The sequence below is a fragment of the Arachis hypogaea genome, chromosome 18 (assembly GCF_003086295.3).
Source record: "Arachis hypogaea cultivar Tifrunner chromosome 18, arahy.Tifrunner.gnm2.J5K5, whole genome shotgun sequence".
Classification (NCBI taxonomy): Eukaryota; Viridiplantae; Streptophyta; class Magnoliopsida; order Fabales; family Fabaceae; genus Arachis; species Arachis hypogaea.
The window spans coordinates 21,153,114-21,163,293 of NC_092053.1; the positions used below are offsets into that span (position 1 = coordinate 21,153,114).

At 33.9% G+C, this 10,180-nt stretch overlaps 1 protein-coding gene across 1 annotated transcript; it reads left to right on the forward strand.

The window, feature by feature from the left end:
- The first annotated feature begins 6,620 nt into the window (after window positions 1–6,620).
- On the forward strand, window positions 6,621–7,202 carry LOC112772058 (uncharacterized). The gene has a single exon (XM_025816941.3). The coding sequence runs from the start codon at window positions 6,710–6,712 to the stop codon at window positions 6,977–6,979; it is 270 nt and encodes an 89-aa protein (XP_025672726.1). The 5' UTR covers window positions 6,621–6,709; the 3' UTR covers window positions 6,980–7,202.
- Window positions 7,203–10,180: the final 2,978 nt, after the last annotated feature.

Below are 10,180 nucleotides of genomic sequence, written 5' to 3' on the forward strand. Positions count from 1 at the left end.
TGTGTGTTCGTCCTTCTTTTTTATTCTGGTGATCTTTACTTTGTTTCAGTCTATATGTCCAATATAGAATATAGATACATACCAAGAAATGATTGAGGCCATTGTTTAAATTGCTCACTTATCCCAAATTAGCCTACCTTTTACATCACCCTTGTTAGCCCCCTTGAGCCTTTTAAATCCCCTTTGTTCTATAACCACATTACTAGCCTTAAGCAAAAAAACAAAATAAAAACCCCAAGTTGAATCCTTGGTTAGCTTAAGATAGAAATTGTGATACACACTAAGTGTGGGGAAATATGGAAACATGGGTTGATAGGAAAGGATTAATTCAATAAGATAACAAGGATTTTGGGAGCATGCTCATGTAAAATCAAATTAAACCAAAACACCATGTGCATTGAAAATGTTATGTTTATATAAAAAAAAAAATCTTTTTATAAATAGATAATAAGGGAACAAAATTACCCCAATAATAAGTTTAGTGAAGAAATCAATGCACATGAGATAAGAATCAAAATGAAATTGGTACATGAGTATGTATTAAGAGAAAAATTGGGAATCCCAAGAAAGTTATAAATTATAGAATATGTATATGTTAGGTGAGACCTTAGACTAATTAAGGATTCAACTTATAGCTCACTTAACCTTATATATATACCCCTACCTTTACCTTGGCCCCATTACAACCTTGAGAAAGACCTCATGATTTTTGTATGTCTGTATTCAATATTTGTTGATTAGTTAGATGAAGAACAAAGTTTTAGAAAGCAGGAATAGGAAAGAATAGAGTGATTAACCCCAAACACTGAGTGACTAGAGAGTAAACACAAAATTCAGTGAGGGTTCAATAGCTCATCACCATATATCTCTGCTTAATTGTTTAATTGTCTTGCAAGCTTATGAAATATTTTAACCCAACTCAATTGTGACAGTGCTTTAACATGCTTTAGGTTTGGCTATACATATATAATTCTTTGAAAATATGAATCAAATTAACCATATGTAAGCTCTATATATATAGGCGGATGATAATAAAAATTGCATGATTCATATAGGTAGTTTGTATTTAGAATAGATTGCATTGCATGAGATTCCACCATTCTAACTTTACCCTTTCTCTTGGATTTAGCATGAGGACATGCTATTGTTTAAGTGTGGGGAGGTTGATAAACCCATATTTTATGATATAATTTGTGCTCAAATTGAGTGTTTCTATCAATTCTTCACCCACTTATTCATGTAAATTGCATGGTTTTACTTTTCCTTCCTTATTTTATGATATATGTGAAAAACATGTTTCATATGATTTAAAAATATTAATTTTAATTATCTTTTATTACCATTCGATGCCGTGATTTGTGTGTTAAGTATTTTCAGATCTCATAGGGCAGGAATGGCTCAAAGGATAAAAGGAAACATACGAAAATGGAAGAAAAGCACAAAAATAGAGTTTTGAAGAAAAGGGAGCGACGCAAACGCATGGACGACGCAAACGCGTGCCCAGCGCGAAATGGCATCGACGCGAACGCGTAGATGACGCGGACGCGTGCCTTGAGCAGAACGCAAATGATGCGTACGCGTAACTGACGCGTACGCGTGACCAGGAAAACTCCCAGATGACGCAAACGCGTGACCCACGCAAACGCGTGACAGACGCCACGTACAAGAATCTGCAGAAAACGCCCCAGCGATTTCTGGACCCTTTTTCGGCCCTGATCCAAGCCAGAAACACAGAATATAAGCCAGAGAATGGAGGAATCAAAGATATACGTAGAACAATATTCACATTCATAATTTCTTAGGTTTTAGATATAGTTTTTAGAAAGAGAGGTTCTCTCATCTCTCTTAGGATTAGGATTTAGGATTTCTATTATGTTTAGGCTACTTCTCTTCAATCACAGGTTCAATGTTCCTTTAAATTATTTTCTACTTTTATTTATTTTATTATTTTAATTATTATTTATGTTGCCCAATTGGCTTATGAAATTTTCCATGTTAGGACTTAAATTTATGTTTAAATGCAATTTGAGGTATTTCAGATTTAAGATTTCTTTCTTTTATTTATGTTACTGCTGCTTCCCATCTGAAGACATTTTTATTCGAGTAGATTTATTTTCTCCTTTTGACCTTGGTTAAGTAATTGATAACACTTGAGTTATCAAACTCAACTGTTGTTTGAACATTAGAATTTGCTGATTGATTTGAATTCCAATAACTCTAGTCTTTTCTTAGGAATTGACTAGGACCTGAGGAATCAAATTAGTTAGTCTACTTGACTTTCCTTTGTTTAGCAAGGGTTAATTAAAGTGGGAGTAAAATCCAATTCTCATCACAATTGATAAGGATAACTAGGATATGACCTCAATTTCTTATACCTTGCCAAGAGATTTTATTAATTATTAATTTATTTTTCTTGTCATTTAAATTACTTGTTCCTTATTTTAAAAAAAATCCAAAAACATATCTTTTTACATAACTAATAATAAATCATACCTCCCTGCAACTCCTTGAGAGACGACCCGAGGTTTGAATACTTCGGTTATAAATTTTATTGGGTTTTGTTACTTGTGACAACCAAACTTTTGTATGAAAGGATGATTGCTTGGCTTAGAAACTATACTTGCAACGAGAATTTATTGTAAATTCTAAACCATCAATCTTCAATTCGTCAGACAGCGAAGAACCCCCAGCGGCGGCTCTGGCTCAACAGCGACGCTTCTCTCTCCGCGATGGCAATGGCTCCCCGCGTGCGGCAGTTCGGTGGCGGATCGGCAGCAGAGCGCGGCTCCCTCTCTCCCTCAACGCCTCTGCAAAGCAAATCTCTCTCTCCTCCGGCGCCTCAACGACAACGGTGACGGCGGGAAGGACCCAGCCGCGTCGTCCCCTCCTCTCTTCCCCTCTTCACCCTCGAGCTCCCCCTTCTCCTTTCACAGTTTTCCCTTTTTCCTCACTCACTGAGTGTTGTGTGCGTGTGTTTAGGGATTTAGGGTATTAAATTGAGAAATTTGGGATATTAGGGTTTTTATTAGAAATTTTTAGGACTAAGATAAAATAATAATTTAAAATTTAAATATAATACTGTGAAGATTATTTTTGGAATACATAAAATTTCGTTTATCAAGATATCATTGAGTTCAAATAATTATTTTTAATTTAAATTATAAAGTAAACATACTAATTACATTTTATAAAATACGGTAAAATTCAAAATATCAATTACCTAAATTAAATTATATGATCTTTCATTATTTTTCCATCATAACTTTAATTTTAATTTATATAAAATAACTAATTAAAATAAAAATTGTACATAAATATTAATTGATTTAAATCTAAAGTATTTACAAAAATTCATTTAATCATTCCTAATAAATTAATCTCTAACTCTAAGAACTCAATTTAATAAATAAACTATAATTTATTTATAATAGACATTTTTTAAATTTAATTATATAACACTTCCATTATTAAGTTATTAAATTATTTTTTATATTATTAAGTTTTAAATCTTTTTTTAATTTAAAATTAATAATATTCAACTTAATTTTTTATTTATAAAATTAAATTTAAAATTTTAATATTTAAAATAAATCATATAAACTTATTATTAGTTTTTAATTATTAAAATTTTTAAAAGATAAAATATTTAAAATTATAAAAAAATACATAAAAATCTTCATTAATTTAAACTCAAATGATTAAAATTGTGACCATAGACCCCTTTAGGTCACCCTCCAAAACCGTGACCATAGTTCATAGACTTTTTTAGGTCACCCTTTTGAAAAACTGTGACCATAGACACTTTTTGGTCACTGTAAAAAACCGTGACCATAGATCCCTTTGGGTCACCCTCAAAACCGTGACCATAGACCCTTTTAGGTCACCCTTCCAAGAAACCGTGACCTTAACCCTTTTTGGTCACTGTAAAAAATCGTAACCATAGACACCTTTAGGTCACCCCTAAAACTGTGACCATAGACCCTTTTAGGTCACCCCCAAAACCGTGACCATAAACCCTTTTAGGTCACCCTTTTTTTAAAAACCGTGACCATAGCCCTTTTTGGGTCACTGTAAAAAACCGTGACCATAGACTCTTTTAGGCCACCCTCCAAAACCGTGACCATAGACCCTTTCAGGCCACCCCCAAAATCGTGACCATAGACCCCTTTAGGTCACCCCCCAAAATCGTGACCTTAGACCCATTTAGGTCATCCTTTTTTGAAAAATCGTGACCATAGTCCCTTTTTGGTCACTGTAAAAAACCGTGACTATAGACCCCTTTAGGTCACCCCCAAAACCGTGGCCAATAGACCCTTTTAGACCACCCCCCAAAATCGTGACCATAGACCCCTTTAGGCCACCCCCCAAAACCGTGACCATAGACCCTTTTAGGTCACCTTTTTTTGAAAAACCGTGACCATAGACCCCTTTAGGTCACCTTCAAAATCGTGACCATAGACCCTTTTAGGCCACCCTTTTTTAAAAACCGTGACCATAGGTACTCTATGGTCACCCTTTCTAAAAAAACCGTGACTATAGCTTTTTTTTTGTCACCCTAAAAAACCGTGACCATAGAGGGTCTATGGTCACGGTTTTTTACCGTGACCAAAAAAATCGTGGCCATAGACCCAAAATGTTGTAGTGGTTCATTCTTCATCCACTTATCGAACCAGAACGAAGTGTTTTTACCATTGCCCACTGAGATTGTGAGATTCTGCTGCACTATTTTTGTAATAGCTGCGATGCTTTTCCAGAGCCTCGAATCCATGCTTTTGGATATCACCCCAAAGAGGGGGTTCTCACCACTTCCATACTTGCTTTTGAGAACTTAGGTCCATAGTGCATCTGGCTGGATAATGATCCTACAGAACAATTTTATGAGGATTGCCTCATTCATGATTGTTATCTTCCTAAATCCCAATCCTCCTTGTAATTTTGGACGACAGAGTGTTTCCCAATTGATAGCATGAATCCTTCTAGTATTTTGTTCTTCCCTCCAAGTGAATCTTTTTTGGAATTTTTCAATTTCTTTACACACTTCAACAGAGATTTTTCCATGCTGCATATTGAAATTCAGAGCTAGGTTAATGACTGACTGCGCAAGGGTGATACGACCAGCTAGAGAGAGATAACTGGTTTTTCAGCCCTTTAGTCTGCTGTGCACCCTTTCAATGATGTTACCATAATTGTCCTTGTTCTTTTTGCTATTGGTTAGTAGGATTTCTCGGTATCTTCCTAAGCATGGAACTTCTCTGTAGCCACATGTTCTTTGAATTTTGTTCCTCGTATCCCTTTTCACATTTTTGGAGATTAGAATAGACGTTTTCTCCTTGCTTATGATGAGACCTGATACTTTACTGAAAATTTGAAACACCCTTAAAATTTCTCTGACTTGATTTTCTGAGGCTTCTGCAAATAATAGGAGGTCATCTGCAAAAAAAAAATGTGGGATATGGTTGGTCCCTCCCTACCAACCTTCATGGGTTTCCAGTTTCCTTCTTCAACTCCATCTTCTATGAGCATTGAGAGTTTATTTATGGCAATGACAAAGAGGTAGGGAGATATATGGTCTCCTTGCCTAATACCTCTAGTTGTGAAATTTTTTGTTTTTCTCCCATTCCAAAGGATCTGGTACTCCGTACTGGATACGCATGCCATGATCAGAGTTAGAATCCTGTCCGGAATGCCATACTTCACTAGACATTGATGAAAAAAGCTCCAATTCAAATGGTTATAAACTTTGGCAAAATCAATCTTGATTGTCATGAATGCATTCTTCCTCTTCATTCTTTTCATGTTATGAATCATTTCAGAAGTTATATGGTGTACACTACAAAATTTTTTAACGTTGTTAGACATCTCACTTCGAGTGGCATATATGTAAATATTGGATAGGCAAAACTAAAAGCAATAGATCCATTTTAATTCTGTACTATTTTTTTTATCGTAATGAATAAATAATAATGATATTTTAGACATTTTATCGAATAAAAATTAGTTGAAAAATTAGTAGAATGAAACGTGAATGAGGAGAGTGATTTTTTCTCCCTCGATCGATCATATATAAAGAGGTGGGACAAAGTTTGTCAAAGAACATGACAAATCTAACAAATTCATATAGTTTGTCAAAGATTAAGGCAAACTTAATAAAGAAAATAAAAAAATTTTAAAAAATAAAATAAAATATTTTTAATTTTTTTTATTTTATAACAGTAAAAAAATCCGGCATTTGAGAGCATTAATTGCATTTTGGAAATTTTCTTTACACTCAGCGCAGAATATGCATTACCAGCCAATCAGCTTAAAAAATATATATACGTTTTCTAAAATCCAATAAATAAATATATAAAAAAAATAGTAGGGACTATAAGGAACATGAGAATGTGACTACACATAAATAAAGAAAGAGTTAAAAAAGAAAAGAAGGTTTACGCGTAGAAAGAGAGTACTAGGAAAGGAAAGTAACATACACAGGTAACATCAATTATTGAATATATTAAATAAATTAATTGAAGTTTGCGCAGATTCTGAATTCCAAAGAAACAGTGCAATCAATTCAAAAACCGCCCCTTGTTTTTTTCATCCCTTGTTTTTTTTTCTTCATTCCCAAACCACCCACCTTTCTTTATATTAGTGTGTATATATTAACATAAACATTAGTTAGCATACCACAAACTCAGATATCATCACATATCAAAGCAAAGCAAAGATGAGTGCAAAGGGAACAAGAGCATGGATGGTGGCATCAAGCATTGGAGTAGTGGAGGCATTGAAGGATCAATTGGGTTTGTGTAGGTGGAACTATGCATTTAGATCACTCCAACAACATGCTAAGAACAACATCAGATCTTACACTCAAGCCCCCAAATTCTCTTCTTCTGCCTCTGCTGTTTCCAATAAGGTTAAGAGGTCTAAGGAAGAGTCTATCAAGAAGGTTATGGAATTGGATTGCTGGGGTCCTAGCACCACAAGGTTCTGAATTATTCAATCAATCAATCAATCATCAATGCCTATCTTGTAATAATAATAAACATTATTATTATTTGTGTGATGAGGATTGTTGCTACTACTTTGAATTTCAGAAGATCCTTGTCTAATGTAATCTCATTATTCATCCAATTTTGTTATTATTAATGATATAATGGTAAATATGATCTTGACCCCTACACATAAAGAAAAATGGTGGTCAAATTTGCATGAAATTTGTGTTCTTTGTTTGGGTTTGAATGTTGAATGATTACACTAGATTTGTATCTCGTAGCATGTTTGATGTGGAGACAAATCTGGGTCAATTTGACAAAAATATCTAATTCCAATTAGTGAAAAAGAAAAAGCAAAGAATCTTGGTGAAATCTTCTGGTGTTTAAGCACTGTTGAACAACAAGTCTAAGATGAGAATAATTAAGAAATGCAAATTGAATTAATCAATTCAGTTTTCCCAACCAGGATGGTTCTGTTTTCATCTGTTAACAATTCATGTCAGCAATCTGAATGGTCAATTTCTTGATTAGATTTCAATGACTAAAGCCCCATCATCAAGACTCTGAGAATCTCCAGAATGAATCTAGAGAAATACCTGGACAATGAATATAATAGTTAATCCCAGATTAAGATCACTATCAAAAGGAATCATATAATGATTTTCTGTTATGACTAAGCTCCCTTACATACTTATGTATATATATGAGAGCATGAGGGTCTGCATTATATACAATTTCACTGATAATGCATAGTTCTATTTCAGTTTTCTTTAAACACACGTTATCTCTCCTTTCTCCTCCTTTGATTCTCTACTCTAGCTTCTTGCTGTATGCATATTGATCTTGGTATTCAAGATCTCTATCACAGAGATCCTAAACTTTTTGAATGATATTGATATTAACTTTGAGTGAGATGGAAACTAGGCTATTACATAATCTATGCTATCCATTACTGAAATGATTTCATTCATTGATGAATCTGCAATGATAAGATATGATATACAATACACAACCAATCATCAAGCAGCCCCATATCCATATGATTCTGATTTCTGAGACAATAATTCACCTACTACTCTACTAGCTATGTTCTCACCAATGCATAATCCTCTAGCTAGCTACACTGCTCCACCAGATCCACCATCTATCATTCAATTTTCTTGATATCATAAGTTAATTGAACTTGAACCAAGCAAATCGGGGAGTATAGATGGATAATAATAATGTTTTCGGTGAAGAATGTAACTAGTATGCATTGTATATGGTGTTTTTCTTTTATTGTAAAAAAGTAATTTTTATTCTTCATGGTAAAACACTCTTCATCATTTTTATAATAATAATAGCAATAATAAACCTCTCTCTCTCTCTCTCTCTCTCTCTCTCTCTCTCTCTCTCTCTCTCTCTCTCTCTCTCTCTCTCTCTCTCTCTAGGTTTTGCACGGACAGCAGGTCAACAACTAATTCGTCGTGGTATTGAATTCCATTTAAGGGTCTGTCGTTGAGCAATGGATTGGTGCATGCATAAAGCGAATTCGAACTTCTGACACTTGCTTAAACAGACTAGTGAACTAACCATTATGTCAACCCAACTTGGTTTTCTCTTCTTTATAAATATATATATTAAAGAGTGTAAGTTTACCAAAACGCCTTCGCTAGGTAGACAACGGAGAATTTGAACAATGAATCGGAAATTTAGCCCAGTGAAATAAAAAAAAAAACGCTCCACCCAAATTACCCAGCCAAAAAATCAGATTCAGTAATTTTAAAGTTTTAAACATTCACTATATCCTAATTTACCAAAACACTAGCTTCTCCCCCAAAATCTCTGCTGTCGCCACCTCACCAACCATCCGTTTTTGCTGGCGTCTCTCCCTCACCAGACATTATCGTCACCCCCTGGGTTCTTCGCGTCATCACTTGGTCGCCAACTAGCCCCATCGTCGCCGCCAGAATTGTAACATCCCAACTTTTTGAATCAAGTCATTTTTTAATAACTAATTAATTAATTAAAATTATAATGATTTAAGATTTGAATTTAAAATTTAAACATATGAAAATACTAGTGGTAGTAAATCTCTAACCGACAATAAACAACTTTTTAAAATATAGTCATAATTAATTCTACATTTATTATATTTGAATGATATTTAGTTATATGAAAAGATAAGAATACTAGTTCTATTCCTTAAGTTCAGTATAAAATCAAATTCAAATTAAATTAGGTAAATAAATCGGTTACAAGTTATCATGCTCTTATCAGCCAGCCTGATATACTAACAGTATTTCAGGAATATCTCAAGCTGTAGTTATCCGATTGACTTCGTTTAAAATTAGTTTTAAAGCTAATTCAATTATCTATAAATTTGTCTCTAATAGATATTTCCAAATTCCAAACGTATAAAACGTTATAGGGCTCACAAAGTGACGATTCAGATTGAAGATTTCACCTAAATGCCTCCTAACATAATCTGTACATACCTGAGAGTTATTTGATCCTTCCTTCTTATTCTATTCCCTTTTTCTATACAAAACATTTTAGTATACACAAAGTCTAGATATGGAACAAGTCTCTCTTCACTAACCAACTGCATTTATTTGCATCGGAATACCTATCGGAACTTTATTCGAGGTAGGGGGTTTTGTGATAATTTTTATATGTCATATCTTAAATATTTTTGAATATATATGTTAGCATTGCACGTCATGATATAATGTTTCTTTTCTCCATACCCATTATGCATTATATAACAATCTTATGTGCATTAAAGAATTAAGGGAATGATCCTTCGGTAAGGGAAAGTGACCTCAAAGATAAGATAATCGAGATGATCCTTTGGTAAGGAAAGATGATCGGAAAACCTTTGGGATAAGAACCTTCGGTAAGGGAAGGGGACTATCTCATCAATTTTATATAATAATATATCTTTGTTGACATGACTCCCTTCTTGTGTATGTCTAAATAACCTTGATTGTAAATTAAACTGAGAGAATGATCCTTCGGTAAGGGAAGGTGATCGCCAAAATGTTTGGGATAAGAACCTTCGGTAAGGGAAGGGGACTCCCACTTTTTATACCGGTTTGAGCTCAATACCTTCCATAAAAGATACGAGAAAAAGTAATGAAAAGTGCAATGAAAAGTGTGATCATGATTGTTCTTCTTTTATCTTTTTTTGATTTATGATTATATTTGTTATTGCATTC

Coding starts and splice junctions, on each gene's coding strand:
- LOC112772058 (XM_025816941.3), top strand. CDS start 6,710: ATGAGTGCAAAGGGAACAAGAGCATGGATGGTGGCATCAAGCATTGGA.